The sequence below is a fragment of the Nyctereutes procyonoides genome, unplaced genomic scaffold (assembly GCF_905146905.1).
Source record: "Nyctereutes procyonoides isolate TBG_1078 unplaced genomic scaffold, NYPRO_anot_genome, whole genome shotgun sequence".
NCBI lineage: Eukaryota > Metazoa > Chordata > Mammalia > Carnivora > Canidae > Nyctereutes > Nyctereutes procyonoides.
Window position 1 is genome coordinate 8,999,518 of NW_026575133.1, and position 21,233 is coordinate 9,020,750.

General features: G+C 40.3%; 1 protein-coding gene and 1 pseudogene across 1 annotated transcript in view; one reads left to right on the forward strand and one right to left on the reverse strand.

The window, feature by feature from the left end:
• Positions 1-12,277, reverse strand: part of CFAP43 (cilia and flagella associated protein 43) — a 111,605-nt gene extending 99,328 nt beyond the window's left edge. The window contains exons 1-4 of the mRNA XM_055300310.1: positions 12,213-12,277; positions 9,867-10,120; positions 6,686-6,782; positions 1,108-1,275 (exon numbers count right to left, since the gene is read on the reverse strand). Coding sequence (XP_055156285.1) covers positions 1,108-1,275; positions 6,686-6,782; positions 9,867-10,120; positions 12,213-12,277 — 584 coding nt within the window. The remainder of the gene's footprint in view (positions 1-1,107; positions 1,276-6,685; positions 6,783-9,866; positions 10,121-12,212) is intronic.
• Positions 12,278-14,809: 2,532 nt separating this feature from the next.
• LOC129493873 (40S ribosomal protein S3a-like) lies at positions 14,810-15,593 on the forward strand (annotated as a pseudogene).
• Positions 15,594-21,233: the final 5,640 nt, after the last annotated feature.

Here is a 21,233-nt window from a genome sequence, read left to right on the forward strand (position 1 = left end):
TGAAGAATTCATGGCTTTATACATTAAATTCAAAATGTCCTTTGTTATGTTTTATGCATGATAAATAATTTTGAAAAATTATCATGTAAAAACAGTATCTACTAGTCAAATATAAGACTTGAGTGTTTTCTAATCCTGCTTGCTTTCTGAACCAGGACAATCCACTCACCTTGTCTCTCACTTTATTTGCTTATAGAAAAATCACAACTGAACATTCAGAACTAGAAGAGAATATTCAAAGCAAGCAAAAGGAGAATGCTGGGATAAATTACTGCCCACCTGGTAAGAATTTGATAGAGACATTACTCATTTATGAACATCTCTGCCTAGAGACAGATTTGACTATTCATTCAGTTCTTATAAAAATGAAATCGAGACACAAGGAGTACTGAACGGAAAGAGGTATCTTTCTTTAGGGATCTGCATTTAGACATTACATTTTTCTTAAGAAGGCAACTTTTCAAAAATTTCAATTTCAAGGATACACATGTCCAATATCAACTTAGTCTTTGACTTTGGGGAATATACTGAGAATAGTCCATTCAGATGCACCTTGAGCATTTGAACTCTCCTTAACAAAGGCACCATTATCATTAATTACCAGGACATTGGTCATAAAATTTCTTTTTGACCTAGTTCTATTTAAACAGGTAACTCATGACCTCACTATATGGACTGCCCTTCTGTTTGTAGATTATGTGTCTGAAGGCAAAATCTATATGTTTTACATATCTAAAAGTTTCTTATTTTTTATGTTCTAGTTAGGCATCAAAGTAATAGGAGCAAAAAATTCATAACCATCCTTTTTATAAATAAGCATGTTTTGAAATACTAAGAGCAAATCAAATTCTGGTAAATTAGACCATGTTGGGAAAAGCTCAAGGAAGACTGATATTTAAAAGAAATTCATTGAGAAATCAAGTCATAAAGAATCCTTTCAAAATGCAAGCAATCACTCCAAGGTAATTAGCTACGTAGAAAGATGTTATAACTTAAGATGTTTAATATGTGCATATAAAGCCAGTTAATTCATCAAATTGATGCAATCACATTACATGAATGCAAACTAAGACCACTACTTGGCTGTGTAGTCACTAAATCTCTTACTTTGCTTTGAGATAATGCTCCTGGTTACTTCTTTCAATGGTCCACACAGTCACTGCACTTGGACTTGATAAGCACAGCTGGTGCCAGTTCATAGGGTTAAAGGTCATCTGGCTTACATCCGTACCAGGTTGTGACTTCTTGCACAAAATGACACTTGATTCCCAGTTCCTTAGAGGGTAATTGTGTTTTGTAAAAAAATAATTCATTTGAATTTCACATCTTGAGAACATTTATCTAATTATTTGAAAACAATTCACATAAATTTGAGCCTTAATTCGTGATACAATTTATTTAATCCATGATATTAATATCAAATAACTATGCTTATCATTATACTGTACCCTTCTAAGCAAAATAACTATGTGTTTTAAAGACATTACTCTCTCATTTGCTATCAAGGCTATTTTATCCTCCTTGTTAAATTTGAGTTTAACTCATCCAAACCTAGAAAGTGGAATATATCATCACACTTGCTGAAAAACAATTGTCTAAGTTTCAATATGCTAAATATGAATAATCCCTATTAATCTGCATGTACTATACACATTGATACCAATTAATCATTTACTGAGTTCTAAAAATCATAGTACTAGTACTTTTTAATTTTATTTATTTATTTATTTATTTATTTATTTATTTATTTATTTATTTATTTATTTTTAGAGACTGTGTGAACAAGGGCAGAGGAAGAGGGAGAATCACAAGCAGACTCCATACTCTGTGCAGAGCCTGACATGGGGTTCAATCTCATGACCTGAGCTGAAACCAAGAGTCAGACTCCTAACCCAAGAGTCACCCAGGTGCCCTTAAAATCAAAGTACCAGTGCTTTAAAATATTTCATTCATTTACCCATTTGAGAGAATATCCCGAATCCTTACCATGGGTAAAGTCTTTTGCTAGATGAAATGGGAGGAAAAAAATAAATTAGCTAATTCCTCCTCCAGGAGCCAGCATTCCTTTCAGACTTGAGACTGGGAAACTGGAATTAATATATACCAAGTTCGCTCTGCCTTTTGGCACCCTTGTGCTCTCACTTCCTTCCACCTCTATCACAAATGTCCAGTCCTTCATGTCAGCCATTCTATTACTGGTATCATGGGTTCCCTGGATCTTTGGACTTTCTGCTTCAGATGCCTGGTCAAACCATCAACCCTGGATGGATACAACTGAAAGCCCAGGCTGCTACGGACATAGGGATAAAGATCATAGGACTATGTGTGTCCATGACATAATTTTGTGGTTACTACCCCACTGGACCCTCAATACAACCCCTAATCCTGCTGTGTTTCTCTGGTCTGTTCTCTCTCCATTCTCTAAAGCAGCCATTTTTAATATTTTCCCCTCTCCTGAAGCCTCTAACCACTCCAGCTCTCTCTTCCTCTCAGTGAAAAGACTTCCATGAAAAAGATACCTGGGAATCCGCCCCCCCCCCCCACTTCCCTCAATTTTCTGCTGTCAAGCATAGCAACCTGTCTGGATCTGCATCATTCTTTTCTTCTCTCCTATTGCAGGGGAAGGCATGTCTTTCCTCTGACCTAAGGCTAATTTCACCATCTGTGCATTAGGTCATTAGTCTTGTATCCTTAGAAACATTAGTTTATCCATTATTCCTTCTCTTCTATATCTTCAGACTCTTTGTTTCTCATGACTCCTTCCTTAAGTGTTCATCTGTACCATCTTTAAAAAAGCCTTTCCTCAATCTCACTCTTCCATGTCTCTCCTCCTATCCCCTACTCTTTGAGGCAAACTCCTTGAGTGAGTTGTTCTAAACTCACTGCCTCCTCTTTCTCACTCCCACTCTCATGCCTGGATATCTGCACTGTCAAAACCATTCCACTGACTCAGCTCTCTCCAAGACCCATGAATATCCACCTTCATCCTGTATCAAACAGGAAGTTCTCAGTTTTTGTATAACTTAACCTCTGCAGGATTTGACACTGCTAAATACCTACCTTCTGAAGTGACTCTTGGTATCTCTGTCACATGCCTCTTAGGAGACATCTCAGGCTTCCCAGCTTCCCCCTGTCTGGAGCTTGATCACCTGTTCTGACTAGCAGACTCAGTGGCTGTCCAACTGTGCAGGCTTTGACCAAACTTATGTAGGCACAACGCCCCCTGTGCCTCAGCTCATGCCTGCTCCACAGGCCCAGAGGCTCCCCTGGGCCCCTGGAAATGACATGCAGGAGGTCTAAATAAATCTGAAAATGTGGCAGTTAACACTTTGTGCAGTGAACCCTGATTGACGGGATAACAGGAATCAGTGGTTAAACTTTCATCTCTTCCTCTCCTCTTCTCAGCCCAGGGTCTGTCACGCCCAAGGACTGTCCATGTTCAAAGTAGTTCATTCAGCCTCTCAAAAGACTACCTGTGAGACTGAGCAATCAGTCAATTGCAATTGGGACCAAGTGCTGGCTCATAAATTAATGAGCCCTCATCCTGGCTCTCCTCTTTCTTTGTTCCTTCCCCTTTCCCACCTCCACCCACTTCCTTCTGGGGTTGCACTCCCTTTCAAAGAAGTGGCTCAGGAGCGGTTACCTCAGGCTTTGGTTTCTAAGGAACCCCGGATGAAGTATATTCTGGAACCCTCCATGCCCAGTGTCCTTCCTCCTTCCATAACTGATCCTTCTGTGTTTCCTATGAGGTTTCTCTTTCTCTTTCAGATCCTTTTACTGGTGCTCCTCTAGGTTCTGCCCTAGGTTCCTCTTTAAGTGTTCTTATCCACTTGCAGCATTTTGTTTGTTTGGATTTTTAAATTCTAGTATTTTGAATACCACTTTGATTTAGCAACTCCCAAATGTTTGTCTTCAGCTCTCTCCTGAGCTCCAGTCCTGTATATCTGTGGCAGAGGCATTGTGTCCCCCAACATCTCTTCTCCATTTCTTTCTCTGAGTAACAGAACTCCTGGTTTTTAGCCAGCCACATGGTCACCCACAGTGATCACTGCATTTCCCAGCCTCCCTTGTAGCTCCACATGGCTTGTGACTAAACTGGTCCGTGGGATCTAAGTGGCAGTGGTGTGTGCAACTTCTAAGAAAGGTTTGTGACCTTCCCTTCCCACTGGTTCCTCAAAATATATGGGCAGTAGTACTGCACTTTAGACTAGAGATGAGGGCAATGCTCCAAGAGCAACAAGATAGAGGCAGACTGGCCCACGACACCAGGGAACCACTATTCCAACCATTGGTGGCTCATAGCCAGACTCCTCTACATGAAAGAAACTTGTCTTCTTAGCTCCCTCAACTAGTTATCTCATTTACCTCAGGCACCTTCACCTCAGCTTATCCCAACTTGTCTTCCCCCATTGCCTCTTTTAACTTCCCTCCACCTGTGCCCTCCACACCTTTCTGAGTTGTGCAATAATGACCACAAGTTGTTCAAGTCACAACTCTGGGTATAACCCTTGACTGTCTGTCTCCCTCAGCACCACACCCAATATTGTCAGTCACCCAGTGCCATGGTGCTGCCTCCTAAATACCTCCCCAATCTCTCCTTCCCTCTGTCCTTATTTCCACCATGTCACAGTCACCTCTCCTCTGGATCACTGAAGCCTGATTCATGTTCATGCCTATTTCCCTCCAATATACTTTCCATGATATGGATAGAAGGAGGCTTCTTGCCTGTAGATCTGCTCATGTCGTTGCATCCCTGCTTATAACCCTTTAATAGCCTCCCATCACCTTTAGGATAAAGGATGTGCCTAATAGCATGGCTTAGGCATAAGGTGAGTATCTGTCTGAATTAATTATTAAAAATATCCCCTCTCACTCTCAAAAGTGTCCTGACTTGGATGATAAACTACATGGTCACTTAGTCATAAGGCTGCTCATGAGCTGGCCTCAGACTGACCCCCTAGACTTGCCTCTCATGGCTAATCTCTGGTTGCCATTGTTATGATCTCTCCAATCCTCAAGCCTGCCATATTTTCTCTGATCTCATGGCCTTTGCACATGCCTTTCCTCTGCTTAGAATCCTCTTCCTTACCCTCTTCACAGATTGGTTTCTATTCATCCTTAGGTATTGTGTAGGTTGAACTGTGTCTCCCTCAACTTCATATGTTGATGTCCTAACCCTCAGTACTTCAGAATGTGACTGTATTTGGAAATAGGGTCTTTACTAAGTTAAATGAGGTCATTTAGTGTGGTCCTACTCCTGTAGGATGAGTATCCTTATAAAAAGGAAAGGGGAAATTTGGAGACTGATCCATATACAAGGAGAATACCATGTGAACATGAATATAGTTATTCACAAGACAAGAAAGGCCTAGAATAGATTCTCCCTCACAGCCCTTGGAAGAAACCAAGACTGCTTACACCTTGATCTTAGACTTCTAGCCTCCAGAATTGTGAGACAATAAATTTCTGTTGGTTTAGCCATTCAGTTTGTGGTACTTTGTTAACAGCAGCCCCAGCAAACTAATCTATCCATCAATAGGTGAGTGGATAAACAAACTGTGGTATATTCATTTCATGGAATAGAAAGGAATAACTATTGATACATACAGCAGCAAAAGAGAATTTCAAAATAATTATGCTGCATGTAAAAAATAATTGTGCTGCATGAAAGACAGACCAAAAAAATCCATAATGGATGACTCTGTACATAAAATTCTAGAAAATGCAAACAAATCGACAGTTATAGAAAACACATCAGTGGCTGCTTGGAGGCAGGGGCCAAGGGGTTGGACAGGGATGGTTTAAGGGTGGGTATGGAAGGGCAATAAGGAAGGATCAGAAACGGGCACAAGGAAACTTTTGGAGTGACATCTATTTATTATCTTGATTATGGTTATGGTTTCATGGGTGTGTATACAAGTCAAAACTTATCAAATGATATTCTTTATATATGAGCAGTTCTTAATATGTCAATTATACTGCAATAAAGTTATTTTCTGAAAAAGAAACTGCATAAACTATTTAAAAGAAAAGAAACTGCATGAACAGTTTGTACTTCCCCTTACAAGAAAAACTACCCCCTGAAGGAGTTTATATTATGCATGGAGGAGTCAGTACAGCTTTGAAGTTGGCCCCATGAAGTGACCTAGCAAAGACCACAATTGTTTCTTAGGAATATTTCTAAGGGAGTACCTTAGCCACAGGTATTTCCTATACAGCTGGCAAACGTGGTGCAATGTTCCACTCTCTGAACATGTAACTATTTTAATGTCTCCAAAAACAATTACTTCAAACTGAGCCCTAATATGCAGAACATCGTAATTTATTCATTAATTAATGAATAATTAATTATTTATTCATTTATTGGAAATTTATTCATTACTGGAAAATAAGTAAACAACTCAAAGCTACCATTTATTTGAAAAAAGATGAAACTTTATTTATCAAAGGAAACACTATAACACATTAAACAAAAGATGATAGTTTTGCTCTCATATAGCTTTTGCCCTGCCAAATTTTATGCCTAAAAATAGCAACTATATTAAACCTTATAATCAGGACTTCTATTCCTTCCATTTTTTTACCTTGTTTCAGATTTTTCACATTCATATCATTTTTACAATCCAAAAAGATAAGATTAAAATGTAATCCAATGAAAGGAATTCTGCAGCATGCTGTAACTTACCAAATGGCCAGTTCAAATTCTGGGAGAGAGGAATAACTAGCCAGGTAGGTGCCACAGTAACTGAATGAAAGTAAAGTATAGTCCAGAAGAACATTGCCTAAAATATAAAATCCATTACAAGGATTTAATGATCATGTTCAGATTAACTAGTCTTAGAGTTTATTTCCCTTATCTAATGATTTTCACATAATTCAAAAGCACTTAGCTCTTGGTATAACAGATCTCCTAATTCTAAAACTGTGAACAGAAAATTAGGAGCAGGGATCACTGGGTGGTGCAACGGTTTAGCGCCTGCCTTTGGCCCAGGGCACGATCCTGTTTAGCGCCTGCCTTTGGCCCAGGGCACGATCCTGGAGTCTCAGGATCGAGTCCCGCGTCAGGCTCCCTGGCGTGGAGCCTGCTTCTCCCTCTGCCTGTGTCTCTGCCCCTCTCTCTCTGTGACTATCATAAATAAATAAAACCTTAAAAAAAAAATCAGGCGATGTTAGTCCTCTAACATTCTTCTTAAAAAAAAAAAAAAGAAAGTTAGGAGTTAAAGAATCAAAGTTAAGATTCTTTTTTAAAAGACATTAGGGTTGGGGCCCTTCACTGGCTCAATCAGTAGAGCATGTGATTCTTTTTTTTTTTTTTTTTTTAAGATTTTATTTATTTATTCATGAGAGACACACAGGAAGAGGCAGAGACATCGCAGCGGGAGAAGCAGGTTCCCTGCAAGAAGCCTAATGTGGGACTCAATCCCAGGATCCCGGGATTACAACCAGAGCCAAAGGCAGATGCTCAACCACTGAGCCACCCAGGCGCCCCCAGAGCATGTGATTCTTGACCTCTGATTGTGGGTTTAAGCCCCATATTGGGCATAGAGATTACTTTTTAAAAAAGAAAGTAAAGATATTAAGGTGAATTAAGAGCATTAGGTCACTGCCTCTAGACTTCAATCAAAACTAGGTGTACTGACTGGGTGCTTGGGTGGCTCAGTGGCTGAGCATCTGCCTTTGGCTCAAGTCATGATCTTGGAGTCCTGGGATCAAGTCTTGCATCAGGCTTTCGGTAGGGAGCCTGTTTTTCCCTCTGCCTGTATCTCTATCTCTCACTAATAAATAAGTAAAATCTTTAATACAAGCAACAACAACAACAAAAAAAACGAAGTGTACTGGACCATGTATGTGCCAGTGCGATTTGAAATCACCTAAAAACTAACATATTCCATAAGTAGGTGAAATATTTTAATTAGAAAAGTTATTCAAACAACTTTAAATACTTTGGGGTGTTGTAATCATTTCAACTTATTCCAGATCTCTGTACCTTGGGCCACAGCTGGCCCTTTATTTAATCTCTTTCAATTCTTGGAACGACTATAACTATATTTCTGATTCACTTAAAATTGAATTCTGGTCCCTCAACTGAGTTTAACTGGGTCAAGTATGGTAATATTTACTTCCCAGAAGTTTGTATCAATTATTCCCACCTTGGAGGGATGGGCTAAATGGGTGATGGGCATTAAAGAGCACTGGGTGTTATATGTAAGTGATGAATCACTGAATTCTACTCCTGAAACCACTACTACACTGTATACAAGTTAAATTAAAGTTTATTAACTTGACTTTAAATAAGAACTTGGAAGAAAAAGAATTTACACTTTCAGCAAGAAAGTGTGCTCCAATTTCATTTCACTCTGCCTAGCAGTTATCAGTTTTAAAAAATTGTGACCTTGATAAGCAGAAAAACCTCATCTTGGTTCAAACATCGTTTTTGTTTGTTTGTTTGTTTGTTTGTTTTTAAAGATTTTATTTGTTTATTCATGAAAAACAGAGAGACAGAGAGAGAGGTAGAGAGATAGGCCAGAGAGAGAAGCAGCTTCCATGGAGGGAGCCTGATGTGGGACTCGATCCCAGGACCCCAGGATCACGCCCTGGGCCAAAGGCACACACTCAACGGCTGAGCCACCCAGGCATCCCTTGAGCATTCTTTTATTAGTCCTAGTAGACTGTTGCATTACCCATAATCTCCTTTTCCATAGCTATACGTTTTGTGTTTCATATTTTATTGCATTGGCTAGAAATTCCAGGTTTATATTAAATAATTGTGGTAACAAGTATCCTTGATGAATTATCAAGGATATCATTTTATTGTGAATGCCTTTAGAGTTTCATTATTTAATATAAATATTGGTTACCAGTTTAGATTAATTTTTAATTGCTTGGACAGGGCTTTAGTCAAATAAACAGGCTGGGGAAATTTTAAAGATGAAGAGTAATTATAGCCCATATGGACAGTAACAAGTGTATGAATGGGTAATGCTTTAAAAGTTGTTTTAATTTGTTGAGAACACAAATTTCCCCACAAATAAAATGTTATAAATCATAGTCAAACTCCCTGGCTTAACCCAAAGACGTATTTGACCCACAAGGCTAAAAAACTAAGACCAATCTCAAGCTCTTCTGAGCTTTCTATCCATGATGTGTTAAATGAAGGAATCATTGGATGGAAACTCCAAATGTACAGCAGCCCATTGTTGGTCAGCTGTATCTATGAGTAAGTCAATAATAATAAATGGTGGGTAACACTGATTGACATATTATGTATGTGTATGTGTGTGTGTCATATTGATATATCAATTATATATGTCCTGCTGCTACATATATAATTGATATAATATGTATATATAATTTCATTTATTATCACTACAGCCTTAACAGTACCTACTACTATTTCCCCACACCTAAGGAAATTGAGGCTCAGAGACTTTAGAACTTGTATGACATCAATTTACTTGAATTTTCAATAAATCATCAGAAAAGAAAAAAAATGTTTTGAAAAAGGTTTCAAACTGCATTTAGTGCTACAATAGTGTTCTAGCCCAGTGCTTCCCAAATTTAATGTACTTATGAATCAACTGGGGAATCTTGTTAAAATGCAGATTCTAATTCAGTAGGTCTGGGATGGGAGGCACTTCTGCATATATAAGACATCCTAGGTGAGGCCAATGTTGAAGGTAAACAGACCACGCACTTGGAGTAGCAAGGCTGTACCCACTTAATTAAATTCTCTTTGATCAGACTAATTCCTTCTTTTAAAATGTGTATTATGAAAAGCAAACAAAAAAATCCTTCATTTATAAGAACTAGATTTGGTCACATAAAAAAACCTTCAGTTATGGCAGACGAAGGATCTTGCAGGTTACCTTTTAATTTGGTCCTTCTGGTCAATCCAGGAAAGTTGTAAATGTAGATGAGAGGTCTTAGCCTCCGATCAGAGAAAGCCACAACTTCACAAGGAATGTTAGTTGCCACGACGCCCACAACTCCATTCATACACTGGAGTACAGTCTTTTTCTTGGTTTCAATATTAATAAATATTACAAAATTCCCACAAGGGTAGCAAATGGTGCTGTCGTTGATAAAATGAACATTCTGCTTAGGGTATCCTTGGACCCATCTTGGGGAAAAAATATGTCATCATCAATATAATACATTTCAATTTTTTTAAAAAAACAAAGCAAACAAAAAGGCATCAAAGGGCAAACAAAAAATATATTTGAAACATATCAATTCTATTTTCACCCCCTTTCTGCCCAAAACAATCTCTAAGATAAAATAACTCCTATGCTGGCTACGAGACCACTTTTTGTCTTAGGTCTTTTTTTTTTTTTTAAGATTTTGTTTATTCATGAGAGACACAGCAAGAGAGGTAGACATGGGCAGAGGGAGAAGCAGGCTCCATGCAGGGAGCCTGATGTGGGACTCAATCCCGGGACTCCAGGATCACACCAGGAGCTAAACTGCTGAGCCACCCAGGCGTCCCTAGTCTCAGGTATTAAAAGCCTACTTCAGAGAACTTTTTCAGTGAAGCAAATCCTCTGATCAAACCTGAGAAAGTCTCAGAAGGATTTCTGGGGTCTTGAATACTTGGAAAAGTAAAAACAACAGAGGGAGAAAAGAGCTTGACCTAATAGAAAACAGGGTGTATCCTGGGCCGTTCTATTATCTTTAGTTTTGATTTTAAAAATAAGCTTTAAAAACAACTTCGAATTGGGCAGCCTGCTTTGTGGTTGTGAGCCAAGTAGGAAAACTGTTTATCAAGATGAAGTGTGTATAGCTGCACTTTAGATCTAATAATACAGATAAACGCAGAAAATAAATGGAATTGAGGCACCTGCGTGGCTCAGTGGTTGAGCATCTGCCTTTGGCTCAGGTTGTGATCCCCGGGTCCTGGCATCCAGCTCCCTACAGGGAGCCAGCTTCCCCCTCTGCCTATGTCTCTACCTCTCTCTGTGTGTCTCTCATGAATAAATAAATAAAAATCTTTAAAAAATAAAAAATAATAAAAAAACAAAATAAATGGAATTAAATTGACATGAATGAAAAGGTTAGAACACAAAAGAAACATTTTTTAAGAAAAGAATGTGAGGTGGGTATATGCTTCGGAAGGAGAGTCTGATTCTACTTTAAATATTAAATATATGCTTAAAGATGGTAGGGAAGGCAAGAGAAGGACATTAGTTTGGTGAAAGAATTTTAAGAGACTGGAGAGCACAGCTGGGGCGAGTGGAAGATACTGTATGAAACTCTAAAATGTGGAAGCAAAGAAATACCACCTTGTATCTGTGAGCTCTTTATGCTCGTCAAAGACTAGTAAAAATGCAAAGAACTCCATAGTTGGTGGGTAGTAGTTAGAAGGAAGAGACTGACGGCCCTAACTTAGAGGGGAAAAAAATCACCAAAGATAACAAGGCCGGGATGGCAGGGTGGGGGTGGGGGTGGGGTATGTACGAAAGGTCAGGGGAGAACCGAATACTGAGCCAGAAAGAGAAGGCAGAAATGAAGAGAGGAGGAGGGCAGCCCGGGTGGCTCAGCGGCTTAGCGCCGCCTGCAGCCCAGGATCCTGGAGACCTGGGATCCAGTCCCACTTCAGGCTCCCTGCAGGGAGCCTGCTTCTTTCTCTCCCTCTCACTCTCTCTGTGTCTCTCGTGAATAAATAAATAAAAATCTTTTAAAAAGAGAAAGAGAGGGCAGCCCAGGTGGCTCGGCGGTTTAGCGCCGCCTTCAGCCCAGGGCGTGATCCTGGAGTCTCGAGATCGAGTCCCACGTCAGGCTCCCTGCATAGAGCCTGCTTCTCTGTGTCTCTGTCTTTCTGTATGTGTGTGTGTGTGTCTCATAAATAAATAAATAAATAAAATTTAAAAAAATTAAAAACAGAGAGAGAGAGAGAGAGAAAGGCGAGCAACCCTCGATGAGCGAGAGTGGGGTAGGGTCCCAGAAATGTGGGGAAGGAGGAAGGGGGAGGAGGGGTGTGGAGGGGGGAGGGGTGGGATGGGGCGGAAACAGCTGGAGATGTGGTCCCTGAATAAGGGGACGGGGAACGGAGACCGGTCACATCACACAGAGAGAGGGTTTGCAGGACCGCTGGTTGGGGTAGAGGAGAAGAGGTTCACGTTTCCGGGAGAGCGGGGCTAAAGAATGGGAGGAGATTCGGTCAGAAGGAACTTCCTGGGAGATTCAAGTGAGTGGCCGGGCGCTAGCCGCCGCACCTCACGGACAGGGAAGCGCCGACGGTGGCGTAGGTGTTCTCCTCTCGCTCCCGGCCCTGCGCCATGGGCTGTGCTTCTCTCCGCCGCGCCCCGCGTCCGCAGCAGTTAGCGCCGGGTCCCGGGCCGCGGGCCCCGCAAAGCGTCCGTGGTTACCACCGTATCCAGGAGACTATAACCCTCGCTCCCATTGGCTCCGTCCTGTCGGCCTGCTCATCTGGAACCTGATTGGCGGAAGCGCTGCCGAGTCTCAGCCAATGGGAGAGCGGTGAGCGAAGTGAGCGGCGGGCCCCTCGGAGTGGGGGCTGCACAGGCCAAGCCTGGAGCAGATAATTGTGATATTAGTAAGTGTCAATAGCAGAGGTTAATATTGTGTGCTGACCACCGCCAGACGTTCCAAAGGCCACGCAGCCATTATTTCATTTAAGCTTCGAATAACCCATCAGCCCCGTTTTGCAGATAGGCAAAGTGAAGTGGAGAGAAGTAACTTGCCTCAGGCTGCAAAGTTGAGTGGTTCTTAAAGCCGGGTGTCAAGGGCTCCTGGGTGGCTCAGTCGTTAAGCATTTGCCTTCCGCTCAGGTGACGACCCCAGGGTCCTGGGATGGGCCGCATCCGGCTCACTGCTCAAGGGGAGACTGCTCCTCCCTCTGCTTCTGCTGTTGCCCTGCTAGTGCTTGATCTGTCAAATAAATAAATAAAATCTAAAAAAAAAAAAAAAAAAGTCAAGTGTCATCTACATCTAGAGCTCCAAATCTTTAATTACAACATTACTCTCAAATATAGCTACTTTAAGGAGGTGGCCAGCTTCAGGAAGTAACCTGAGACAAGGCCAACATCTCGTACTGTTTCTTCCCTTCCCTCATACCCTCTCTCCCTGTCCTTCTTTCCTCCTTTCAATTCCTCCCCCTCTTCCCTGCCCTCCCCTTCTCCACCGTAGGTCTCTCTCCTCTGTCTTACCACTTTCTCTCTTTCCCTTCCTTCACAAATGTTTACTATCTCCTGGGCATTGAGCTAGTCACTTGAAACAAATAATGAGTCAAACAGATAACATGTCTTCCTTCTTGGAACTTAGAGACTGGCAGGGTCCAGGAAGGGGACAATTGACATCCACTTCATTATATAGATACAGAATTATAGATTGAATTAAGAAGAGGAACATGATACTGTGAGTGCTTATGTTGAGAGCCTTGATGTGGGAAACTAAGGCAAAATCTTAGCACAACCTCCAGGATCCTGTAAGTCTACTTTAACATATAAAAATTCCTTTGGAAACTTCCTTTATCTCTACCCCCTCAGATACAAGTTGGCAATCATCTCCCAAGCATATGACCCACCAATATACATCTGCAGGGTCTCATGACTAAGGTTTTATTGGGCAGGAATAAATTACAATTTCCTAACAATAGCTAGCTCCCTCAAGGTCCTAGAAAACTTCCTTCCAAAATTCCTTAGAGACTTTCACTATCCCTAACCCTTTCCCAATTTGAAAGTATATAATCAGTCACTCCTTATGACCCCAGTACCGCTCTTTCTGCCCACAGGTTCAGTCCATGTGTTTTAATAAAACCACCTTTTGCACCAAATATGTCTTAAGAATTCTTTCTTGGGGGGATCCCTGGGTGGCTCAGCAGTTTGGCGCCTGCCTTTGGCCCAGGATGCGATCCGGGAGTCCCGGGATCGAGTCCCACGTCGGGCCCCCAGCATGGAGCCTGCTTCTCCCTCCTCCTGTGTCTCTGCCTCTCTCTCTCTCTATGTCTATAATAAATAAATAAATAAATAAATAAATAAATAAATAAATAAATAAATAAATCTATCTTAAAAAAAAAAAGAATTCTTTCTTGGCTATCAGCTCTGAACTCCCAACATCTTTCTATCAGTCCTCACCTAGTTGTTGATTTCTGTGTGCATGTGCCATTTTTGCTGAGAGCAGAAGGATGAAGAGCAGTTGCTTGGGCTGGCAGGGGGGATGAAGGACTGGGAGTATGGGCAGTAGAATGGGCAGAGGAGAGTTTTTGTATAGGTGTTAAGACAGTACAACAGATTGGATGAATTGGGAAGGAGTGTGATTGGAACAGAAAGAGATTAAGACAAAAATACTGAAAATGAGGATAGAGATGGAGCCAAGGGTGAGGTAGAGGCCAATCTGAGAATTCTGGTTTTTCTCCTAAGGGCCAATGCAAACACATTAAATAACTAAGCAGGAAAGTGACATGATCAAATTTATGTCTACAAAAGATTTTGGCTGCAGAATAATTATAAACTGGCTAGGAGAGTAGGGAAAATACAAGTAGGAAGATCTGTTAGGAGCCCATTTCATGGTTCTAACAAGGGAAGCAAAACAGGGTTTTCAAACTCACCACTACTGGCATTTGGATCTGGATTGGAGGGTTGGTGGGGAGTCCCATTCAGGATATTTTAGCAGCATCCCTGCCAGTAGCACCTTCACAGTTGGGACAATAAAAAATGTCTATGGACATCATCAAATGTCCATAGGGGGCAAAATCACCCCTAGTGGAAAACCACTGATCAGTCAATGTATTAGAAATTATTTTACTTTTTTTTATTTTTTTATTTTACCTTTTGGCTCCCAGAGCAGCACCATGGCGGTCAGCAAGAACAAGCACCTTATGAAAGGCGGCAAAAAGGGAGCCAAGAAGAAAGTGGTTGATCCATTTTCTAAGAAAGATTGGTATGATGTGAAAGCATCAGCTATTTTCGATTTAAGAAAAATTGGAAAAACACTAGTCACAAGAACTCAAGGAACCAAAATTGCATCTGATGGTCTCAAGGATCACGTTTTTGAAGTTAGCCTTGCTGATCTGCACAATGATGAAGTTGCATTTAGAAAATTCAAGCTAATCACTGAGGGTGTGCAGGTCAAAAACTGCCTGACAAATTTCCATGACCCATGACAAAATGTGCTCCATGGTCAAAAAATGGCAGACCATGATTAAAGCTCATGTTGATGTAAAGACTACCGATGGTTATTTGCTTCAACTATTTTGTGTTGGTTTTACTAAAAAATGCAATAATCAGGTTTGGAAGACCTCTTATGTTCAGCACCAACAGGTCTACCAAATCTGGAAAAAGATGATGGAAATCATGACCCGAGGGGTACAGACAAATGACTTGAAAGAAGTGGTCAATAAATTGATTCCAGACAGCATCAGAAAGGATATAGAGAAAGCTTGGCAGTCTATTTATCCACTCCATGATGTCTTCATTAGAAAAGTAAAAATGCTGAAGAAGCTCAAGCTTGAATTGGGAAGACTCATGGAGCCTCATGGCGAAGTTAGTAGTTCTGGAAAAGCTACTGGGGATAAGACTGGTGCTAAAGTTGAATGAGCTGATGGATATGAACCACCGGTCCAAGAATCTGTTTAAAATTCAGACATTTAATGGTGACAAATGAAAACATATTTGTATAAATAAAAATTTAAAAAAAAAAAGGGATCCCTGGGTGGCGCAGTGGTTTAGCGCCTACCTTTGGCCCAGGGCGCGATCCTGGAGACCCGGGCTCGAATCCCATGTCGGGCTCCCGGTGCATGGAGCCTGCTTTGCTTCTCCCTCTCCCTCTGCCTATGTCTCTCTCTCTCTCTCTGTGTGCGTGTGTGATGATCATAAATAAATAAAAATTAAAAAAAAATAAAAACATATTTGTGATGTTTTTTAAAAAAATAAATTATTTTACAAGGTAAAAATCAAAAGGATTTGGTGGTGGGTTGATAAAGAGAGGTAAAAGAGAAGGAAGAATCAAGGATGTTCTTGAATTTCTTACTATAGTTAGAGATAGTGGTGCCCTTCACTGACACGAGTGAAGAAAGAATGGAAACATGTTTCTGCTCTAATGATTTTTTTTCCTGAAATGTAAATGCCCAACACACACAGTGCTTAGTGCTAAAAAACTGCACAGAATTGTCTGACAAAATCCCATACTTCTGAGTCACGGGGAGAAGTGGCATGAAGAAAAGTCAAGCTCTCCTCTCTGGTACTTCCTAAACCCTGGGCAATTTCTATTGCCACTCGGTCACTAATTGGCACTAATTGTGTTTTGAACAAGCCCTCCCTCTAAACATACATTTAACCACAACCTGAGCATTTTAAAACTAACACCAGAGAAGAATGTGATGAGGCAAATCCTGCCACTGCTCCCAGGGTAAATGATAGATAGAAGGTATAAGGTAGACAGGAAGTGTATAGTCTGGAAAAGAGATACTGGCCAGGCTGGATCAGCCATGATCCAAAAAACCTGAACTTGCCCAGTGCTAGAGCAAAAGAGGAACTGAATGGAATCAAATTGAAAAAAGCCAGATTTCAGGTTGTACTACAAAGCTGTGGTCATCAAGACAGTGTGGTACTGGCACAAAAACAGACACATAGAGCAATGGAACAGAATAGAGAACCCAGAAGTGGACCCTGAACTTTATGGTCAATTAATATTTGATAAAGGAGGAAAGACTATCCATTGGAAGAAAGACAGTCTCTTCAGTAAATGGTGCTGGGAAAACTGGACATCCACATGCAGAAGAATGAAACTAGACCACTCTCTTGCACCATACACAAAGATAAACTCAAAATGGATGAAAGATTTAGATCTTGTGAGACAAGATTCCATCAAAATCCTAGAGGAGAACACAGGCAACACCCTTTTTGAACTTGGCCACAGTAACTTCTTGCAAGATACATCTACGAAGGCAACGGAAACAAAAGCAAAAATGAACTATTGGGACTTCATCAAGATAAGAAGCTTTTGCACAGCAAAGGATACAGTCAACAAAACTCAAAGACAAGCTACAGAATGGGAGAAGATATTTGCAAATAACATATCAGATAAAGGGCTAGTTTCCAAGATCTATAAAGAACTTATTAAACTCAACACCAAAGAAACAAACAATCCAATCATGAAATGGGCAAAAGACATGAAGAGAAATCTCACAGAGGAAGACATAGACATGGCCAACATGCACATGAGAAAATGCTCTGCATCACTTGCCATCAGGGAAATACAAATCAAAACCACAATGAGATACCACCTCACACCAGTGAGAATGGGGAACATTAACAAGGCAGGAAACAACAAATGTTGGAGAGGATGAGGAGAAAAGGGAACCCTCTTAAACTGTTGGTGGGAATGTGAACTGGTGCAGCCACTCTGGAAAACTGTGCGGAGGTTCCTCAAAGAGTTCAAAATAGACCTGCCCTACGACCCAGCAATTGCACTGTTGGGGATTTACCCCAAAGATTCAGATGCAATGAAATGCCGGGACACCTGCACCCCGATGTTTCTAGCAGCAATGTCCGCAATAGCCAAACTGTGGAAGGAGCCTCGGTGTCCATGGAAAGATGAATGGATAAAGAAGATGTGGTTTATGTATACAATGGAATATTACTCAGCCATTAGAAATGACAAATACCCACCATTTGCTTCAACGTGGATGGAACTGGAGGGTATTATGCTGAGTGAAGTAAGTCAATCGGAGAAGGACAAACAGTGTATGTTCTCATTCATTTGGGGAATATAAATAATAGTGAAAGGGAATATAACGGAAGGGAGAAGAAATATCAGAAAGGGAGACAGAACATAAAGACTCCTAACTGGGAAACGAACTAGGGGTGGTGGAAGGGGAGGAGGGCGGGGGGTGGGGGTGAGTGGGTGACGGGCACTGAGGGGGTTACTTGACGGGATGAGCACTGAGTGTTATTCTGTATGTTGGTTAATTGAACACCGATAAAAAATAAATTTATTAAAAAAAAAAGAAAAAGAAAAAAGCCATCTTACTTCATGAAACCCTGAGGTTTCGATGAAAAGATCTCCAGCTGGGTTTCTGGGATATTTGTTGTTGATATTCAGGAGGAGATGCCCTGTTCTCTGGAGATGCCAGTTACAGGAAAATGAACAGCCTATCTTAGTCTAGAGGTGGAAATAGAGATCATCCCAGAAAATGGACTGGTAGGGGTAAATCAGGAAAATCTGTTCTAGTGCTCACTCCGAAAGATTTACCGATGGTAGAAACAAAAGCTTCCTCTAGAAACTAGTTCTTTCTCTAATCAGTGACCTGAAGGAGCAGCCCTAAGCATTCTGTGATTATAACCAGTATGTTCCACCATTTTTGAGAAGCACCCAAACCCCCTAAACACAACCTATCCCTCTCAACTCTCTTTCTCCTTGCAAATCTCCACCCTACCACCTTAGACCAGTCCTGGACAGAATAAGCGTAAACCTAAGCATTAGGTTTTATACCTTTGTAGGAGAATTCAGCTTAATGCCCCCACCAAAAGTAATGGTCAATTTAAGTCTACTGAACCCTAAGACCAAAACCTGTCCACAACCAGCCAAAGAATAAAAAATTGCTTATTTCCCACTAAGAGATTATTTCACTCCTGGCTTCTCTTGAGTCCCAGCCTAACTCCATGATATCTGAAAGATGAATTTTCACTAAATTTTTCATCAAGCCCTGGGCCAAAGGCAGGAGCTAAACCACTGAGCCACCCAGGGATCCCCTAATGAATAGTTTTAAAGTAAAGGAAAACAATTTGCAATAGGCATTACCTCCTTATTCTTTGGAAACTGGACCATTTTACAGTAGTGTTGATAATAAACCACAATTTATTGAGCTCCTACTATGTATTGAGAACTTAATATGATCTGGATCCTCCCAACAACCACAGTACAGATGAAACTGATGCTCAGAGAGTTGAAGTATGTAACTTAAGCTTGCACATTAATTCTGCACAGATTTCCTCTCTGCTCAGTTATAATAGCAGCTGACTCATGCTGCTACTCTGTCTGCTACACATTTATTAAATGTGTATGATTTTATCCCTACTGAATAGACAGGGAAATGGAATCTCAGAAAAGTTAAGAATTTTGTACTGGATATCACAACCTCAAATGGATTTGAACCCAGATACTTTTAATTGTCTTAAAGGGCCCTTCTTTCCAGAGATGTGCAGACTTGAAATTTTAGAACAAACTGAGCATTTAATTTGAATCGACCACTTTTTTTCTGGAAGAGGAAAAATGGGGAATCCTTCATAATTCCCACAAGTTTTAGAATAAAAAATATGGGACCAGGTTACATTTTTATGGAAATTCTAGGCTAATTAGTAAAAATGGCTGAATGTTATTTCGTGCATTTAACCTAACATTTTCAGGCTTAACTTTCACATTTCAAATATTTTATACTGTATGTAGAACAGACCTTTATGATCACATTTCTTGTCCCAGTTGCTTCCTTGATCATGATACTGAAATAACTACACTTGGTTGAAACATGGAAAGGATTTGCAAACAATATCCAAGTAAATAATACACTGGATCTACAGTGTTAGGCAATGCTTTAAAGGAGATGACTGAGAAATTTAGTTATATTAAGGGGAGAGGGGAGATTGTCACATCAGGCCCATCCTGAATTCCAAGGCAAGAATATAAATAGATACCTTTAAGCCATTTATCCAAGTATTTTAAATGATTTATTTAAATTTAAAAGTCAAAATATAAATTACAAAAATGAAAATTAAAAATTCAAATAATAATTTTTAAATAAAGCCAAAATTGTTTCATTTTTTATTTTAATTAAATCTTTTATAATATTTTATATCAAAAATTAGGGGCAACCCGGGTGGCTTAGCAGTTTAGCACCACCTTCCAGCCCAGGGTGTGATCCTGGAGACCCAGGATCGCGTCCCACATAGGGTTCCCTGCATGGAGCCTGCTTCTCTTTCTGCCTCTTTCTCTCTCACTCTCTCTCTGTGCCTCTCATGAATAAATAAAGTCTTAAAATAATAATAATTATAATATTTTATGTCAAAAATTGTAATTCTAATCTTCAATATCCACCTAGTCAAAGGAAAGATTGGTGTCAGGCTCCAACATGTTTCCTCTTACCTACATACATAAATAAATGTAGACATAATAAGATTTGTATCATATTGTAAAACACTCATCAGTCTCGTGTTAAAATTGCCAATGCCACACTAATTCATGAGAACTCCTGGAACCACAAATTGGAGCCCAAAGAGAAGTAAGAAAATAGTTACTTGATTCTACTGGGGAAGTGTACTATGAGAGCAGTGATGCATTCATACTCTCAGAAACAAAGGGCTAGACAAATTAATACATTAATACACCATGTGGTTGGAGAGGAAAATTTTTCTCTAGACAAATATATTAATTTGTCTTTTCTCTATCCAAGCATTTCTGCTAATCAGATTTTCCCTACACTCCCTAAGTAGTTTCCACCTCTGATGTCAGTAGAAGAAGTTCATTATACAAACCTTGAAGTGGTCAAACACAGTAAGTAGTCTGGTTTTGAGGAAACCAGCCACGAGGGCGGGGGGGGGGGGGGATCGGGGCAAGAAGAGGGTTAGTTACTGTGGTAGATCATTAGGGTCACCAGGTTCTTGGGGGATGTTGAGCACTATATCCTACACCACAGAAGCTTGGGCCCTTTAAAGCTTGGGGTCCCTGGTATGGGCACTCCTTGTGGCAACTGTGGATGGTACTGTCACATATGTTTGACAAACTATGTAGTGAAAGATAAAATAACGTGGGAGAAAAACTTTGTAGGAGATGATGAAAGAGGAAAACAGTGAAATTTATAAGAAATATGATTAAAAAAATTACAGTGTAACAAAAAGTCAGAAGTTAACTCCTGCTGAAGGTACCTGGTAGTAGAGTGCATTGAGATAGGCGGAGCGAGGCTTCTGAAGTTGCCAGGGGTCTTGGATCCCCTGCAATTTCACAGAATACTGGTATCTATGAATTTTAATATGGACTTTATTTAAAGAAACCCAAGGACCATTAATAGACCAAAACAACTCAATTTGTATTGTACCATAAATATCACTTAAAATAGCACTTTAAGAGAGCATTAAGTATCAAGTTTTTGAAGACTGTGGTTTACTACCATTACATATTCAAAATTTGAGTTTGAATGTCCTCTTAAGAAGCTTCAAGGTTCATCTGCATTAAATTCTTCATTGAAACTTCTTACAAAAGTAAAAGCTTAAAGCACTAAAATC